This window comes from Saccopteryx bilineata, chromosome 4 (genome assembly GCF_036850765.1).
Source record: "Saccopteryx bilineata isolate mSacBil1 chromosome 4, mSacBil1_pri_phased_curated, whole genome shotgun sequence".
Taxonomy (NCBI): Eukaryota; Metazoa; Chordata; class Mammalia; order Chiroptera; family Emballonuridae; genus Saccopteryx; species Saccopteryx bilineata.
The window spans coordinates 163209293-163229043 of record NC_089493.1 but is presented as its reverse complement, the minus strand read 5'-3'; the positions used below and the strand labels follow the sequence as shown (position 1 = coordinate 163229043).

At 38.5% G+C, this 19751-nt stretch overlaps 1 protein-coding gene across 6 annotated transcripts in view; it reads left to right on the top strand.

Moving 5' to 3' along the window:
• The window catches only part of FAM13B (family with sequence similarity 13 member B), a 108632-nt gene that overhangs the window by 65255 nt on the left and 23626 nt on the right, over positions 1 to 19751 (top strand). For 4 of the 6 annotated variants that reach the window (XM_066272557.1, XM_066272561.1, XM_066272559.1 and 1 more), the window contains 4 exons: positions 1243 to 1284; positions 4690 to 4822; positions 16240 to 16304; positions 19101 to 19149. In XM_066272557.1, coding sequence (XP_066128654.1) covers positions 1243 to 1284; positions 4690 to 4822; positions 16240 to 16304; positions 19101 to 19149 — 289 coding nt within the window. The remainder of the gene's footprint in view (positions 1 to 1242; positions 1285 to 4689; positions 4823 to 16239; positions 16305 to 19100; positions 19150 to 19751) is intronic. The other 2 variants (XM_066272560.1, XM_066272558.1) reach the window with 1 other exon arrangement.

Genomic DNA, 19751 nt, shown 5'->3' with positions numbered 1-19751 from the left:
ATATTACACATGTATACATTTGAAAAACCACCAAAATCAAGATAGAGACTATTTCCAACACCCCACATGCTTTTTTTACAGTAAATTACCCCTCTCCCACATCTTTGGCCCCAGGTAACCATTGATCTGTTTTTTGTCACTGTATAGATTAGTTTTGCCTATTTTAGAATTTCTTATATATGGAATCTCTTGATTAGTTTCGGCTGTCTTAGAATTTCTTATATATGAAATCTGAGTATGGCTTCTTTTGCTTGGCATATGATTTTTGAGATTCATGTTGTTGCATGTATCAGTTGTTTGTTCCTTCTATTAAATGTTGAGTGTATTCCTTTGTAGGAATAGTCCATGCTTTGTTTATCTGTTCACCTGTTTAGGTCGATTCTTGCTTTTTGCTATTATAAATAAAGCTGCTATACTTGTGGAAGTTTCCCAATGGACTTATGCTTACATTTCTCTTGAGTAACTAAGGAGTAGATTGCTGGGTCATTTCTAAGTTCTAGAAGAAACTGCCAAACTTTTTACGTTCTCACTAGAACTATCTGAAAGTCGAAAGTCTTAGTTGTTTTTATATCCTCACCAACACTTTAATTTTAAACATTTTAGTAGTATCCACGTCTCCTTGTGGGTTTAAGTTGCACTTTTGATAACTTAGGCTAATATATATATATATATATTCTGTAAGGACCAGTAGAAAATGTGGTGCAAAATTTGCTAAGGAAAGTTTGTTATTCGCACAGTAAATGAGGTGGTCTGAATTTTAGTATCTATTTTGCCTTTTCTTTTTATAACTTGAGAATATCCTCTGAGTAGTAGCAGATGCTATTACTTCTGGCATGGAGTATAGGCCCAGCATTGATCTATCCTAGATGGGGTGCTTTTGTTAGACTAGTAGTCTGTTTTTCCTCCTTAAGATTATAGGTCAATGTTTTTCCAAGTGAGCATCAGATGAAGTTAGCTGTCTGAACACACATACACACATACAAAAAGAGAGAGAGAGAGAGAGAGAGAGAGAGAGAGGAGAGAGAGAGAGGAGAGAGAGAGAATGTGTTTTTAAGGGTCTTTGTGTTAAAAGGAATTTCTTTAGAAAATTTGTATCTTACTATGCTAGAGATGAATTTATGACTTAACTACATGCTCTTTTGGTTGTGTCAAGGTAGTAGTGCAAATGTTGCAGTTTTTAGCACATTTTGTAGTCACTTAGTATTGAAGAATTTTACAGCTAATTTCTTTCTTTGATTACAGTGCCCATATATCTCCCACCAGCATCTTACCAGCCTCTGCGGAGTAAGTAGTGTACTTATAGAAGACAGTTTAAAAGTTTTTTAAAAATATTGTTAAATTGTAGAAATGAAAATTATGTATTTATGCTTATTTTAGAGGAAGGATTGTACATAACACAGTGAAACTAGTTAGTATTTTATGTACTGCGGAAGGAACAAATAAAGAAGGCATGTGTTGTATTAATATGCAAAACTAAGATGAAGTTCAGGTGATACTTTTTTATCATCTGAAAAGATTGAAAACTCAGCTTTTTTATTTAAGAATTAGACTTCATGTAAAAAATAAAAACAGTATCCTTAACAGTTTGCTGCTTTTATTTAGCTGAGCACTGGTAAATTACATATTTTGCTTTATAAACATAGCTTTGGAAAGTCTTTTTAAATGGCTGTCTATAATAGAATAGATTATTGGCACAACTAGTCCTTTCCACCTGAGTAGTAATAGTTGACATAATTTAAGCCAGTGTTCTGTATTCCTTTTAGTATTTCTTTTTACACTCTATCTTACCCATTTAAATATCATAATAATTTATTTTACTGGTCAAAGGTTTTAACATTTGTATTTATATGGTCAGGTGCCCAGTTAGGTTGACTGCTTCTCACTGAAATGTGTTCTGTTCTGTATGTAGCGTTTTAGAAAGAACAATTAGAGCAGCTGTGGAACAGCACCTTTTTGATCTGTAGAGCAGCATAGATCATGATCTTAAGAATTTACAACAGCAAAGTCTGGTGTGTAATAATGAAGCAGGAAGTGTTAATTGTGATGGGGAAGGATCTAATAACCAATAAGAAACTTCTAAAATATTTTACTGTTTTATTAAGAGTTATACAGTTATTTTGTTATTTTTTTTAAAAACTGTATTTTTACTTAAAGGGGGTCTGACCTTACTTGGGGATTTCTGAAAGTCAGTGTGAAAAGTGACTTTCTATGCACTTGTTTATAAATTATGTTTACTTATGTAACATTGTAAATCTCAGAAATCGTTCATTAAGTCCGACACAGCCAGGTTTTCCTTCCTGAACACTAGGTAGAATAGTTAGCTTACCTTTACAGACTATGTTGTATGAAAAATATCTTTAAAAAATTGGATCTCTGTGCAACATATGGTCACAGGAGAGACCAGCAAAGATCTAGACAGGTTATAGGGATAGGAGATTTACATTACTCCTGGTGCATGTGATCACTGACTGAAATGGCAAGCAGATTCATCTTTTGCTATTTTAATTGTTATTTCTTGCCACCAGCCTCTACCCTCCCTAGAGGTTTTTTTTTAAAATTTTTTTTAGAGTAGCTGTTAATAGTTAATTTGTGTAAGTTTAAAGTACCTCTGTGTACTATGTAATGTGATATTACTTTATTCTTTAAAAAATTTTTTTATTTTTCTGAAGTGAGAAGCGGGAAGGCACAGAGTCAGATACCTGCATGCACCTGACCGGAATCCACTTGGCAAGCCCACTAGGGGACGATGCTCTGCCCATCTGGGGCATTGCTCTGTTGTAACCAGAGCCATTCTAGCACCTGAGGTGGATGCAGCCATCCTCAGCACCCGGGCCAACTTTGCTCCAGGGGAGCCTTGGCTATGGAAGGGGAAGAGAGAGAGAGAGAGAGAAAGGAGAGGGGAGGATGGAGAAGCAGATGGGCACTTCTCCTGTGTGCCCTGGCTGGGAATCGAATCTGGGACTTCCACATGCCGGGCTGATGCTCTATCACTGAGCCAACTGGCCAGGGCTATTACTTTCTTCTTAATATGACTTGCTATCTTTATTTATTTATTTATTTTCTGAAGCTGGAAACGGGGAGAGACAGTCAGACAGACTCCTGCATGCACCCGACTGGGATCCACCCGGCACACCCACCAGGGGGCGACGCTCTGCCCACCAGGGGGCGATGCTCTGCTCCTCCAGGGCTCTGTTGCGACCAGAGCCACTCTAGTGCCTGGGGCAGAGGCCAAGGAGCCATCCCCAACGCCCGGGCCATCTTTGCTCCAACGCCCGGAAGGAGAGGGGTAGGGGTGGAGAAGCAGGTGGGCGCTTCTCCTGTGTGCCCTGGCTGGGAATTGAACCCGGGACTTCAGATCGCACGCCAGGCAAACGCTCCACCACTAAGCCAACCGGCCAGGGCCTGACTTGCTATCTTTAAATGAATAAAAGCCTCATCATATTTCCTCTTGCCTCATCCTTGCACTTTAGGGTATATATGTGCCTTCCTCTGAGACCACATGTGATGATTTCAGTTTTTATTTATCAATTTTCCTGAGTAGTAATAGTTGACATAATTTAAGCCAGTGTTCTGTATTCCTTTTAGTATTTCTTTTTACACTCTATCTTACCCATTTAAATATCATAATAATTTATTTTACTGGTCAAAGGCTTTAACATTTGTATTTATATGGTCAGGTGCCCACTTAGGTTGACTGCTTCTCACTGAAATGTGTTCTGTTCTGCAGCGTTCTGTTATGTGCCAAAATAACAATGAGAAAGATGAGAAAGATGTACCCAAATTTGGAGAATTCATAGGAAGGTAAAAAATAGATGATTGGGTAGAGTTTTATATTTTTAAAAGGCCAAATATGTCTAGTGTATTAGAATAGCTATTAAATATGAATTTAAGCAAAAAATTAATGTCTGTGAAAACCAGTATTAGTAATGTATATATTTTAGGACCATATTGTACAACTGCAGAAATATCATATCACCAGCTCTGGTTTGTATTCTTTGAAGGCATGATTAGAACTGATAGAACTGGAACCATAGGGAGTATTTGGGCTGAATATGAAGGAAAAAAACAGCATCTAAAAGTTGGTAAAAGTGGGAAAATGTTTCCAAGGATATAATATTAGTAGTTCCTTGGAGTTTGCCCTTAGCTTAGCTAGAGGTCCTGAAAACCTAGGCCCATGCTTAGACAATATTCTTATTTTTACCTTTGGCAACAATATTTTTATTTTTACCATTTATGTTCTCTCAATAGTGGTATTGTCTTTGTAAACAAAAATCTGCGGTAGGAAGCTCTTCCTGTTGTGCTTGATAAGTTATTGGACACTATAGTATCTAGTGCTAGACTTGTGTTTTAATCATGCGGTCTTTATTATGATACATTATGTGCATTTATTTGTCAGGGAAATTGTTATTTTGGCACATAAATTTTTTTAAAGCCGTTTATTTGCTTTTGAAAATTGTCAAAAGGGATAGCAACAAAGTAGTAGATTCCTCACAACATCCCATGGAAAGACAAAAATAAACTTAGTACATTTAGTAATAGAACTTGGCAGGATAAAGAAAGTATGAATTTTTATGAAAAGGATGAATTTTCTCTAAGAAGTAACAGTTTCAGATCATTGTTGATATTTATTTTAAAGACATTAAATATTCAACATTTGGCCTGATCAGACTTTTTAATCTTCATTACTAGGGTTGATATTGCTGATGATATTATTAATGCCAGTGAAAGTAACAGAGACTGTTCAGAACCTGTGGCTAGCACTAATTTAGATAATGAAGTTATGCAGCAAGATTTTGTATTTGAGGATGAAGAAAATAACCAGGTAAGAAATACAAAGACTTAAAAATCTCTTATGTATGCTAGACAACACAACTCTAATTGCTTCATGTGTTCTTTTGATACCAGATGCCTGTCTTTGCTAACACACATAATTGTCTTGATTTGAAGTCTCGAGAACATAAATTTTCTCGGTAAAGGTCAGGAACAATCATTGGGTAGAAAAATAGGTATAAAATGTCTTATATTGAAAGATTTTCTAGAAAGAAAAAATTTAATTCTTAGCTGAGGTGGTTGGTGGTTTTGTGGTAGAATTTTATTCTTTTAAAAGTTTTTATTTCCCAGATTTTTTTCTGAAGAACATAGGACCTTTTCATAATTAGACAAAACCCATGAACATCATTTAAAAAATAAATTAGTTTCACTGTCACAATTGTTAGTAATAACATTGTTTTTTTTTGTTTTTTTCTTTTTCTGAAGCTGGAAATGGGGAGAGACAGTCAGACAGACTCCCGCATGCGCCTGACCAGGATCCACCCGGCACGCCCACCAGGGGGCGACACTGCCCACCAGAGGGCGATGCTCTGCCCCTCCGGGGTGTCGCTCTGTTGTGACCAGAGCCACTCCAGCGCTTGGGGCAGAGGCCAAGGAGCCATCCCCAGCGCCCGGGCCATCTTTGCTCCAATGGAGCCTCGCTGCGGGAGGGGAAGAGAGAGACAGAGAGGAAGGAGGGGGGGGTGGAGAAGCCAATGGGCGCTTCTCCTGTGTGCCCTGGCCGGGAATCGAACCCGGGACCTCTGCACGCCAGGCCGATGCTCCACCACCGAGCCAACCGGCCAGGGCCAACATTGTTTTTTTCTTTTTAACATAATTTCAGTAAATGTACAAAGCAGCATGTAAGACATGTTTCAATGTTTAGTTTTGATAACACTTTTTAAGATAAGATAATTGATAAGGATGTTTTCTTTAGCATGTTTTCATTCTAAAACATAAACTAAAGTAGGTATAATAAGGAATTTAGAGTTAGCCAATTGAGATTTGTATTTTCTGGCTTTACAACTCTTCTTTTTTTCCTTAGTGAGAGTTGGGGAGATAGACAGACTCCCACATACATCCCCACCAGGGATCCACCCAGCAACCCTGTTTGAGGCTGAAGCTTGAATCAAACGAGCTATCTATCCTCAACGCCTGAGTCTGATGCTCTGACCTATGCTCAGTTCCTGGGGTGGATGTCAAACCAGTCAAGCCACTGGCAAAGGAGAGAGAAGGGGGAGAGTGAGGGGCAGAGAAGCAGATGGTCGCTTCTCATGTATGCTTTGACTGGGGATTGAACCTGGGATGTCCCTACACCGGGCTGCCCTCTATCCACTGAGCCAACCGACCTGGGTCTGGCCAGGTCTAAGCCAACTCTTAATAGCAGTGTGACTTCAGTCAAGTCACCTAACTTCTCTGAGGTTCTCTTTTCTGTAGATAAATGGAGGACAGAGTAATACCAATGTTAGAGAACTATTTTATCAAAAGAAGTGAAAATATAAAATTATTCTATAGTTTGGAAAACATTTCACAGAAGTTAAATTGCTGCTGTTACTTTCACTGTCGGACTTGTACATTCCTTGTGTATTAATGCCGTTACTTCCACTGGTAATTAGATTAATCTTTTTTCATCTGTTCATGAGTATTGCTTCTGTAGTTGTTTCCTTGCCCTTTCCTCTATTTCTCTGCCTGTGTACTGGATCATGCCCATTAGTGTAAAATATTTCTCCCATGTTTAGTATGAAGAAACCCTTCTCTTGCTCCTTCATCCCAGTCTAGTAATTCCCTTTTTTTCCTATCTTTTTTTTATATGATTTGTTGGCTTCCTTTGAATGAATTGTCTCTATCTTCCTTATTTCTCTCTTCTCAGTCTTTCTTGAACCCACTCCAGGCAACCTTTTGCCCATACCTTCCTCTGAAACTGCTCTTGCAAGTCACCAATGATGTCTGTTGCAACTTTTACTTGACCTGATAGCACCGTTTATTTCAGTTAATTTCTTCCACAATCTTGGTACATTTTCTTCACTTGACTTTTAGGATATCTCACTCTCTAGGGTTTTTTTCTATGTAACTGGCTGCACTATCGCTTTGTTGGTTGGTTTTCATGTTCTGAACCTCTGAAATTTGGAATAGCCCCGAGGCCAAGTCTCAGATTATTTTCATTCCTTTCAATCCTTTGTTAATCTCACTGAGTCTAGTCAGATAACATATATATGCTAAAGATTTCCAAATTTATATCTCTAGTATAGACCTCTCTTAAATTTTAGATTCCTAAATCCAGCTGTTTTACTCAACATTTCATTTGAGTATTTTATAAGCATCTTTTTTATTTTTTTAAAAGATTTTATTTGTTGATTTTATGGAGGGATGGGGGGGACAAGAAGTAGTGGTTTCACTCTGGCTCTTTAGTGGTTGCTTGTCATATGTGCCTTAACCGGGTAAGCCCAAGATTTCAAACCAGCGACCTCAGTGTTCCAGGTCAGTGCTGTGTCCACTGCGCCACTGAATATTTTGTAAGTATCTTATAAGGTCTGGCTGAGTATTTTGTAAGTATCTTAAACTTAACATGCACAGCCCTGGCCAGGTAGCTCAGTTGGTTAAAGCATCATCCTGAAATGCTGTGGTTGCTGGTTCGATCCCGTCAGGGAACATACAGGAACAGGTGTTCCTGTCTCTTGCTCTGTCCCTTTTTCTCTCTAAAAATGAATAAAATAAAAATTAAAAAATTTTTTTTTAAAGAATGAGAATCTTAAAAAAAAATGTGAACGAATTAAATTTATAATTTTGGCACATCTGCTCCTCCTTTTGTCTTTAAAATCTTGTTTAACATTAAAAGGCAATTTTTCCTTCTATATGTATAGGCCAAAAATCTTGAGCCATTCTTGATTTCTTTCTCACATTTATTTGAGTTGTTAAGGTCTTTGGCCCATTTTTTTAGTCAGATAGATTGTTTTCTTATCTTACTGTTGAATTTTAAGAGTTTTTTTGTATATTTTATATAGCAGTCCTTTTTTTTTTTAATTTTATTTATTTTTTACAGAGACAGAGAGTGAGTCAGAGAGAAATAAACAGTGATAGACAGACAGGAACAAAGAGATGAGAAGCATCAATCATTAGTTTTTCATTGTGCGTTGCAACACCTTAGTTGTTCATTGATTGCTTTCTCATATGTGCCTTGACCGCGGGCCTTCAGCAGACCAAGTAACCTCTTGCTGGAGCCAGCAACCTTGGGTTCACGCTGGTGGGCTTTTGCTCAAACCAGATGAGCCCGCGCTCAAGCTGGTGACCTCGGGGTCTCAAACCTGGGTCTTCTGCATCCCAGTCCGACGCTCTATCCACTGCGCCACCGCCTGGTCAGGCTATAGCAGTCCTTTCTTAGATGTGTCTTTTGCCAATATTTTTTCCCAGTTTGTGGCATACCTTACATTAAATTCCACAGAGCAGAAGTTTTCAATCTTAATGAAGTCCTGCTCATCACTTATTTCTTTAATGGATCATGTCTTTGGTGATGTATCTAAAAAATTCTCAGATACTCAAGGTCATCTTGGTTTTATCCTAGGAGTTTTCTAGTTTTACGTTTTAAATTTAATGTCTATGATCCACTTTGGCTTTTTTTTGTTTGTTTTAGTTTTAGTTTTTGTTTTGTTTTTTCCTTCTTTTTCCAAGTGAGAGGAGGGAAAATAGACTCCTGCATGCACCCCAACTAGGATCCACCCAGCAGTCCCTTCTGGGACCAATGTTCTCCCCATCTGGGGCCATGCCCACAACTGAGCTATTTTTAGTTCCTGAAGAGGAGGCTCCACAGAGCCATCCTCATGTCTGGGGCTGATGTGCTCAAACAAATTGAGCCATGGCTGCAGTGGGGGAAGAGAGAGAGAGAGAGAATAGGGTGGGGGAGGGATAGAGAAGCAGATGCTCACTTCTCCTGTGTGCCTTGATTGGGAATCAAATCTGAGACATCCACTCGCAGGGCCAATGCTCTCCCACTGAGCCAACCGGCCAAGGCTCATTTTAAATATTGGTTCTGGGTGATAGTTATTTCATATACCCAGAAACCTTCACATATAAGAATGAAGTTACCATATTCCAGAACATGAAATTTGCTAAAGTCTGTTTTCAGATCAGTGGTTCTCACACTGGATTTCAGAACCTCTTTATACTCTTAAAAGTTACTGAGGCTCCTATAAAGCTATTGTTTATATAGGTCTATTTATCAATATTTACTATTTATCAAAAAAAATATATTTTTTTAAACAGAGTCAGAGAGAGGGATAGATAGGTCAGGCTACAAAATATATATATATATATATTTTTTTTTTAATTTTTTTTTTTAATTTTTCTGAAGCTGGAAACAGGGAGAGACAGTCAGACAGACTCCCGCATGCGCCCGACCGGGATCCACCCGGCACGCCCACCAGGGGCGGTGCTCTGCCCCCCAGGGGGCGATGCTCTGCCCATCCTGGGCGTCGCCATATTGCGACCAGAGCCACTCTAGCGCCTGAGGCAGAGGCCACAGAGCCATGCCCAGCGCCCGGGCCATCTTTGCTCCAATGGAGCCTTGGCTGCAGGAGGGGAAGAGAGAGACAGAGAGGAAAGCGCGGCGGAGGGGTGGAGAAGCAAATGGGCGCTTCTCCTATGTGCCCTGGCCAGGAATCAAACCCGGGTCCTCCGCACGCTAGGCCGACGCTCTACCGCTGAGCCAACCGGCCAGGGCCCATATATTTTTTTAATTAATCAACGTAATTTACCTATTTATTTATAGAGACAGAGTCAGAGGGATAGATAGGGACAGAGAGACAGTAATGGAGAGAGATGAGAAGCATCAATCATTAGTTTTTCGTTGCAACACTTTAGTTCATTGATTGCTTTCTCATATATGCGTTGACTGTGGGCCTTTAGCAAACCAAGTGACCCCTTGCTCGAGCCAGCGACCTTGGGTCCAAGCTGGTGAGCTTTACTCAAACCAGATGAGCCCATGCTCAAGCTGGCGACCTCGGGATCTTGAGCCTGATTCCTCCGCATTCCAGTTCAACACTCTATCCACTGCACCACCACCTGGTCAGGCCAAAATAGTTTTTTAAACATTTAAAAAATGTTTAACTCATTCAAGGTGACATAAATAAGGTTGCCTTTTTTTTTTTTTTTTTAAGAATTTTAGTCATTTTTTTTTCCTTTTTTTTTAGAGAGAGAGAGAGAAAGAAGGGGGGGGGGGGGAGGAGCAGGAAGCATCAACTCCCATGTGTGCCTTGACCAGGCAAGCCTAAGGGTTTGAACCGGCGACCTCAGAGTTCCAAGTTGACTCTTTATCCACTGTGCCACCACAGGCCAGGCCCAATAAGGTTGCTTTTTTTTTTAAGGCAGTTATTTAAAATTTATTGTGAAGAGTGGCATGGTGGTTGTTATAGGTTCTAAACGTTTAAAGTGTTTGAAGACAGTTTAGCCTTACAGAAAAGGGGAGAAGTATTTTAATAGCTTTTTCAGATCATTATTGACTGTCTTTCATATTAAACAAAACTAGACTAGTGGTAATTTCTTAAGACTCTAAGAATTCTTAAGAATTGAACCTTTTGGCCCTGGCCAGTTGGCTCAGTAGTCGTGCATCAACCTGGCATGTGGAAGTCTCATGTTCAGATCCTGGTCAGGGCCCACAGGAGAGGTGATCATCTGCTTTACTCCCCTCTTCCTTCCCCTGCTCTCTCTTTCTTTTTCTCTTTCTTTCCTGAAGCAATGGCTTGATTGATTCGAGCATGTTGGACCCAGGAGCTGAGGATGACTCCGACAAGCCTCTGCCTCAGGTGCTAAAAATAGCTCAGTTGCAAGTGGCCTCAGATGGGCAGAGTGTCGGCACCTGATGGGGGTTGCTGGGTGGATCTCAGTCGGGGTGCATGCGAACGTCTGTCTCTGTATTTCCCCTACTCACTTAAAAGGGAAAAAAAAGAATTAAACCTTTTGTTGATTTCAGAAGTGGTAATCAAAAACACTATAAAAAGTTTATATAATTTGTAGTAATGGACAGGACTTGTGTTAGATTTGGTTGGTACAGTGGTACCTTGAGATACGAGCAGAACAAAAGATTTTTTTAAGATACGAGCTGCGACTCAGTCTGTATTTTGTTTGAGATTAGAGCGAAATTCAGAGATATGAGTCCTGATTTGGGAATCTGCCGCTAGTTGGCACGTTGGCGCACGAGTGCAATATCAGCAGCACAACACCAGCATCTTGTTCTTTCTCACATGTTACCTGCAGAAGCAAGTCGAATCTCGTGCGCTGTACTCGTTCTTGCATCATTTTTGCATTTTTTATTAACTATTTTTGTGTGCTATCATGGAGCCGAAGAAAGTGAGTGTAAAGAACAGTGGTGAGAAGAAGAAGAGAATGATGTCGATAGAAGTAAAGCAAGAAATAATAGAGAAACATGAGCATGGTGTATGAGTGATTGAACTGGCAAGGCTGTACGACCGCAATACATCTACAATTTGTACCATCCTTAAACAAAAGGATGCCATCAAAAGCACAAAGCCAGCAAAAGGAACTATAAAGGACAAATATCCATGAAGAAATGGAGAAGCTTCTGCTGGTGTGGGTGAAAGAGAAAGAGCTGGCAGGAGATACAGTGATGGAGACTGTAATATGTGAAAAGGCAGGTATTATTTACAGCGACTTGAAGAAGAAAGCACCATCAACCTCAAAAGAGGCAGCAGAAGATACACTTAAGGCAAGTCACGACTGGTTTGAAAATTTCAAGAAGAGATCTGGCATCTACTCTGTGGTGAGGCATGGTGAAGCTGCGAGTGCTGACGTTAAGGCAGCTGAGGAGTACATCACATGTTTTGCTGCGCTTATTGCTAAAGAAGGCTACATCCCCCAACAAGTGTTCAACTGTGATGAAACAGGATTGTTTTGGAAAAAAATGCCCAGGAGGACTTTCATCACCACAAAGGAGAAGAAGCTGCCAGGCTATAAACCCATGAAGGACCGCCTGACCCTTGTATTGTGTGCAAATGCTAGCGATGACTATAAAGTAAAGCCACTGCTAGTATATCATTCTGAAAATCCTCGAGCCTTTGAGACTGACAAGATTCTTAAAGAAAAACTGCAGGTTATGTGGCGCACCCATGCTAGGGCATGGGTTATGTGGCAGTTTTTTATTGAATGGGTAAATCTCGTCTTTGGTCCTGCAGTAAAGAAATATCTTCAAGAAAATAAACTCCCGAAGATAGCATTACTAAGCCTTGAAAATGCTCCAGCCCACCCACCGAATCTTGAAGATGACATTCTTGATGAGTTCAAATTCGTGAAAGTCCTCTACCTCCCACCCAGCATGACTTCAATCTTGCAACCTATGGATCAGCAGGACATTTCCAACTTTAAAAAGCTTTACACAAAGCACTTGTTCCGCCATTGCTGTGAGGTGACTGAGAATACAAATCTAACCCTTCGAGAGTTTTGGAAAGATCACTACAACATCGTGATATGTTTACGCATTATTGACGTGGCTTGGCAAGAGGTTACAAGAAGAACCTTGAACTCGGCATAGAAAAAGTTATGGCCTGATGTTGCAGACAAGGACTTCAAAGGATTCGAACCAGAGACCAAGACCGAGGTAGAAGCATTGGAGGAGACTGTGTCCTTCGGAAAGTCGATGGGTCTGCAGGTAGATGAGGGAGGAACATAAAGAACTCTCAACTGAGGAGTTGAAGGAGCTACAGATAATGCAACATACGGAGCTTTTGCAAGAGATTAGTAGTGAGGAGCAGACAGAGTTGGAGTGATTTCTACAAGTGAAATTAAAGACATGCTGGCAATGTGGGAGAACCTTTCAAGTTTCATTGAAAATAAACACCCAGAAAAAGTTTCAACTGGTTGTACTTCAGCACTTTTAATGACACTTGTTTGTCACATTTCCGTAACATTTTAAAGGGCAGGCAGAAGCAAACTTCTTTGGATGGATTTCACTGGGGAACAATTTTTTTTCTCCAATTTCTGTTGCATGAGGTTTTAGAATTGTTTCTATATATTTCTGCATCACTGATTCCAAATCTGAAATTCATTTTTTGGTGCATGCTCTAGTTTTTATGCAATTTTAATTTCTTTTTGTTACAGTTAATGGCATGCATTGGTTTTTAAATTGGAGTTAAAGGGCAACGACTCTTGGGTTGAACATAACCACAAGGCAATTAATGTTTTACAAACACCACTTTTACATAATTGTAGTTGTTTTTAAGTGTAAAAAATTATTATCTGATAAAAAATCCTCTTATTTTGTTTTAAGATTGAATCATGGCTTCTTCAAATAGGTGTAAATGTAAGGTAGTCCTGACACCTTCTGTTATGTATGTGGCTGTTACACATTTCAACGTCAAAGGCGCAATATTTCATCATTTATGACACGGGCATATATTGCCTATTTACAAGTTCCCCTTGGCGATCAAGACAAGAATTGGGCTCCTCTTATTGTGTGTCATAATTGTGAGGAAATGCTTCATGACTGGACAAAAGGAAAACACGAAGGAATGCCTTTTGGTATTCCCATGGTTTGGTGTAAACCTCAGGACCACAGCAGTGAGTGTTATTTCTGTCTGATCCATACAAAGGGTATTGGCAAGAAAAAACGGCATATGATTGCATATCCTAATATTCCTTCAGCAATACGACCTGTCCCACACTCTGAGACATCCCTGATTCCAGTTTTCAATGGTTTTATTTCTTCTAAGGATGAAGAAAGTGAACATGGTGATCAAGTATATTTTGATAAGATGCATGAGAAAATGGTTGTAGAATCTGAAGGGTCTTCTTCTAATGCCAAGCAGTCATTAACCCCTCAACAGTTTAGCCAACCCAAATTGAATGACTTAGTAAGAATGACATAAAAATTGTTCTCGACTTTCTGAAGTATGAGGAGCATAACTGGATCATTTGTATGAATCTTAAAATGTTACAATTTCCTGCTAGAACAACAGCGAGGTTCCCTGAAGTATCCTTGTTTTCTCTATTTGTGGGACAGCCGAGCTCGGGAGAAATACTGGATACAGAGGAAGTGGCTGAAATGTGAAGCTCTGGAAGTAGGGATGCAAAATATTGTAAATGAACCTGTAGTTAATTGAGACAGGATCATTTTTCCCCCACTTCACATCAAACTTGGCTTAATGAAGCAGTTTGTTCAGGCTCTGAATAGAGAAAGTGAATGCTTTCAACATATTATTTCTGCTTTTCCTGCCTTGTCTTTCGAGAAGATAAAAGCAGGTGTATTCAATGGACCTCAAATTCGAACCCTCATACGTGACGAAGAATTTGCCAGGAAGATAAATAGAAGGAGAAAGCAGCATGGTAGTCTTCTGTGGCAGTTACAAAGGACTTCCTTGGCAACAAAAAAGCAGAAAACTGAATTTCTGGTTCAAAGGATGCTGTTGGCTTTCTGCGACATTGGATGTAACATGAGCTTTAAGATCCACTTCCTGAACAGTCACCTTGATCAGTTTCCCGAAAATCTTGGAGCTGTTAGTGATGAGCACACTACTGATGGAGCATCAAACGAGATTGTCCTCAACAAGTGCACAAACGCAAGAGCTACAAATGCTAATTTTTGCCTGAATAGAATTTGAATAAGTTTTGCGCAAATTTTATGATTAAAATAAGTGTTTTAATATGTTCTATTTAGAAATTGTAGACAAATTCTGCTGCAATCATATCTTTTAGTGTATTAGTGTATTTACTGCATTATGTAAATTATATTTTCACAAGGATGATGCTCAAGAAGACATTCTATTTCATTATGTTAAACCAGGGGTAGTCAACCTTTTTATACCTACTGCTCACTTTTGTATCTCTGTTAGTAGTAAAATTTTCTAACTGCCCACCGGTTCCACAGTAATGGTGATTTATAAAGTAAGGAAATAACTTTACTTTATAAAGTTTATAAAGCAGAGTTACAGCAAGTTAAAGCATATAATAATAATTACTTACCAAGTACTTTATGTTGGATTTTCGCTAAGTTTGGCAGAATAAATCTTTATAAAACAACTTACGATAGTTAAATCTTTTTATTTATACTTTGGTTGCTTCGCTACCACCCACCATGAAAGCTGAAATTCCCACCAGTTGGCGGTAGGGACCAGGTTGGCTACCACTGTGTTAAACTAAATGTTGAAAAATTTTCAATAAGATGAAAACCTAAAATCTTGAATTGCAAAAAAACTGTAGCTCACAGAGAAGAACTAATGTCAGATTTGAGATCAGCACACTCAAATTAGGTAAGAACAAGTGTTTCTGTGGATGCAACAAAAATTTTGTTTCCCAGTGTTTTTATTCAAAAGTCCTGCTAAGTGAAAGTGCTGAGAATGCAGCCAAAAAGGCAAACACAGGTGATGATTAAATGAAAAATATGTAATGTTAAGCTTAGGTTAAGTTTAAAGTTAAGAAAGTACATTTTTTTACAATTAAATTTTTGTGGTTTCATTTTAAGTAAAGAAAGTGCAGTTTTAGTTTTGTTTAAAGTAAAGAAAATGCAGTTTTAGTTTACATTTAGCGTTAAGAAAGTGCAGTTTTAGTTTATGTGTCTACAGTGCCTGCATCCCTTCCTCTCTCCCTCCTCCTCTGCCATTCACCTCCATTAGCTGCACTCGTCTGTCTCCAAGGTAAGAGTACAGTACTAAATAACACTTTTTTCTTTTATTTCATATATTTTGTTATGCATTGGTAAAGTGTACATGTGTGTTTCTTAATTAAAAACATGTCTTTTTAAATAATTTTGTACGGTTTGGGGATGTTTCACAGGGCTGGAATGGATTAAATCTATTTAAGTTACTTTAAATGGGAGAAATTTGTTTGATATATGAGTTGACTGACTTACGAGCTAGTTACAGAATGAATTAAACTTGTATCTCAAGGTACCACTGTATTTGTTTTGTGGAGAAATAGGGATATTATGGTGTCATCTAAGCCCATTAAGAAATAAAGCAGTGTTCTCATATGTTTTTGAGGTTCACAGTTTTTATTTCAAATATATACAATAAGGAAATATGGTGAACTATACAACTCCTCTGTTACCTGCTAAGGAGTTACCAACCTCTGTGTTTGTATCTGAGGAGGAGAAACAGCAATTGGCAAATGGGACCACGTGACCATCATTTTTAGAGGAGAGAATTCTAAGGAAGGAAAAGGAATGTGATAGTAGTAGTTACCTAATAGGGTAGTGAGAAATCCAGGGTCCTCATTTTACATACACATGACTCAGGTTTTAAGGAAGATAAAATGCTCTCTGTATAGGTGCCAACACCTAAAGACTATTACAAATAGTAAAAAGGGGCATTTGACTAACTTGTAATCTACTTTCCTAATTTCGATTGGAAACTTCCTCTCATGTATGAGTTTTGGGAGCTCCATTAACACAGTGGTGGTGTTTTTTTGTTTGTTTGTTTGTTTTTTTGTCAGTCTGTAGGTATAATGTTAGAGCCATGTGGTGATCATGGTGATAGTGAAGATGGCTGTCTTGAGAGGTAAGTAAGCATTTTCTCTTGTTACTGCTAATTAATCATTTTGAGATTTGGAGCTTTTATTTTTGGGGTAAAATTTCTAGATGACTCTAGTATAACATGTTTTAGATAATGTAAAGAACTAAGCTTCTTGTTTTAATGGTAAGCATAAAGCATATTAAATTCAAAGGGGTGCGGGTTCAGACACACATTTGTTATAATTTGGATAACGTTCAGAGGGATGAACACAGCTGCCTTGGAGACACTTTAAACTTTCAGTTGATATGTAGAACAATTGGGATTTTATTGATATTCTGAATATACCTTTCAGTGTATCATAGACTTGAAACTATGGGTGACTAACTGAGAAATTGTAGTGTATTTGGTTCAACAAATATGTATAGGATTTTTTTGTTGATCTTTTCTTTGGTGTGTCTCAAGACCTTTTTTTTAAAATTAGATTTATTGAGGTAACATTGATTAATAAGATTATATAAGTTTCAGGTGTACAGCATTATAAATTGATATTTGTATATTCTGTTGCCTGCTCACCAAAGTCTATTTCCCTTTTGTTACCAGTATTTGACCCTCTCTTGTACCCCTCATTTCCCTCTGGTAACCACCATCTGTAGTCTGTGTCTCTGAGTTTGTTTTAGCTTGTTTTGTCAGTTTGTTTGTTACTTTTTGTTTTATGTACCACATATGAGTTAAATCATCTGGTTTTGTCATTTTTGTTTGACTTATTTCACTTAGCATAATCACCTCTCACAGTTGGTGCTTGTTCACCTTTTTGGCCAGCAGTAATGAGAAGGGGATTCCTTGGGGCAGAGACTATTTCAGCCAGATATAGTCTTCATAGATAGTAGCTAGAGTCTCTGAACAGAAGCTTTATAGAATGTTTTAAGTCACCATGTAGGTTTTGGATTTTGTTACCCTTCTTGTGATTCTTTAAGGTATTGGTAAGAAGTATATTATAATTTTTTTTAGGAAAGATAATTGATAGTCTGAAAACAATTTAGTAATAAAGTTGTGGACTAGTTTGTAAATACTGAAAAATTCCAAACAGCATTATTTGGTGATAGCCTGTTGACAAGGACGAACTTACATTAATGCCATTGTCTCTTCATTGTGATAGGAAACCTGTTCCCTAGGGTAAGTAAATTCTTTGGAGCCATGTCTCTGGAGCGTCCTCATACTCTGAAGGTCCACAGATTTCCTGCTTATAGCAGTTCTTGTGCTTCCTTTCAGAAGGCAGGAATGATCCTCTTCCAGCCCAGGGAGTATTGGAGATATGGGCTGAAGATATAAGATTAACAGCATTAACAGGCATCCCCAGAATGATGACATCTGGATTTGGTAGAACAATAAGGATCCGTTTAGTGAGGACTCAGTCTTTTTGGAAAAAGCTCTTTTCAACTTGTGTATAGGTTAGCAAATTTGTTTTTAGATCCAAAGAGTTTCTTGATTAGTTGGATTTTACATTTTGTATGTTTAACACTCATGTTTCTCAAATTTAGGTGAGTAGGTCTTTTAGTCTGTTAGGATAGAATTTAGCTCATCTCTCTATTTGTTCCCACTCAAACCAGAGGAAGGCCTTTGAGCTTGCCAGGGAGTTTAGTTATTTTCATACTCGGCAAGAATAAGGTAATTAGGTATATGAGATGACTTGCTGTATTTAAAGTAAGACCTTGTCTTCTGAGTGCACACTGTCATGGCAAGGTAGAAGTAGCACCTGTGGGTATCATTGTAAATTGCCATAGTGTCTTTGGGGAGAAGAACTTTCTCACATTAGGCATATTAATAACCTACTATGATACTACGTGCTCAGTTGACTCATCATATAGGTAGAGACCTTTTATGACAGCTTGCTAAATAGGGGTGGTTTTTATGGGGAAGTAAGAGGTAAATTGAATTTTTTAAAAATTTCTTGTTTACATGTTGTTATGTTTTGAGGAAGGAGAGGTTTAGAAGTAGTAACCTTGTTTTGATTATGATCGAACACAATCAGAGTTAAAATATAGGATATAGGTATACCTTTCAAAAATCATCTTGACCTGGCTGGACAGCTCAGTTGGTAGAGCATATCATACCGACACACCTGTGGGTGCGATCCCTGGTCAGGGCACCTACAGGAATAGATTGATGTTTCTGTCTCTTTCTCTCTCAGATCAAAAAATAAATTTTTTAAAAATCATCTTGAAAGCAAAATCCCAGAGTGGAGGAGTACAAAGCTATATGGTTAAAACTAATATTTATTTTTCAAAATCTTTTTCATTATATATTCAGTCCTTTTCTTTTCTATTTATTATGCATTTTCTCTTTTTTAAAAACATTTTTTTAAAGATTTTATTTACTGATTTTAGAGAGAGAAGAGAGAGAGAGAGAGAGAAAGGAGCAGGAGTAGCGGGAAGCATCAACTCATAGTAGTTGCTTCTCATATGAGCCCTGACTTGGCAAGCTTGGGGTTTTGAACCAGTGACCTCAGCATTCAAGTCAACAGTTTATCTACTGTGCCACCACAGGTCAGGCTGGATTTTATTTTATTTTTTAATTAATTAATTTTGGTATGCTTGTGTGGGAGGGTGGTCAGTGTTAGTTAATTTTTCTAACCTGAAGTGATTCTGTGGATCCTTTCAGTAGTGTGTGATTTTCAGATATAGGGCTCCAAAGAATGGGCACATGTCTAGTTGTCATTCTTCCCTCACATTGTAAGGGCTAGCTCGCTATGTGGGGAGGAGAGGAATCTAGCTACGTAAGAAATATGCAATGATAGTAACCTATTTATTTGTAAAAGACTAACAACTTTGTTTGTATTTTTAGGAAAGAATGTTTGTCGTGTGACAGTGATAAATTGTCACACTTGATTCTGGTAAGAATTATTTTTCTTGGATATGAGGGCAATCTGGCTGCGACATCTGTCACCCCATTGATCACCAGGGTTGATTTGGCTGATCGGGCTGGCTAGGTGGAGGCGGGTGTCGCTTTCCTCCCTCAGTGCTCTGTGTGCAGTTCCTCCTGAGCTGCATGCTCAGGGAAGACGACCTTCCCTGATAGAGAGGATTGTTCTTTGGTCCATGGTGTATGAGTAGCTATGTTCCCCTGCTATAACCTCCATACAGGCTCTCGAGAATTTTTCTCTGTGGTTCTTAAAAATTTGACTAGGCTTACTCTGCCAATTATTATATCTGGCTTTTAACTCTTGGGTTGTATAAGTTTCAAGAAAGTTTAAGTACAGCTAGTCTTACCAAATGTTGTACAGTTAAAGTAGCAATTTACTACTTTTGGTTTCAAGAAACTTGCTTAGGCCCTGGCCAGATAGCTAAGTTGGTTAAAGCGTCATCCCAATATGCAGAGGTTGCTGGTTTGATCCCTGGTCAGAGCACACAACAGGAACAGATTGGTGTTTCTGTCTCTCTCTTTCCTTTCTCTCTAAAATCAGTAAATAAAATAAAAAGAAACTTGCTTAGGAAA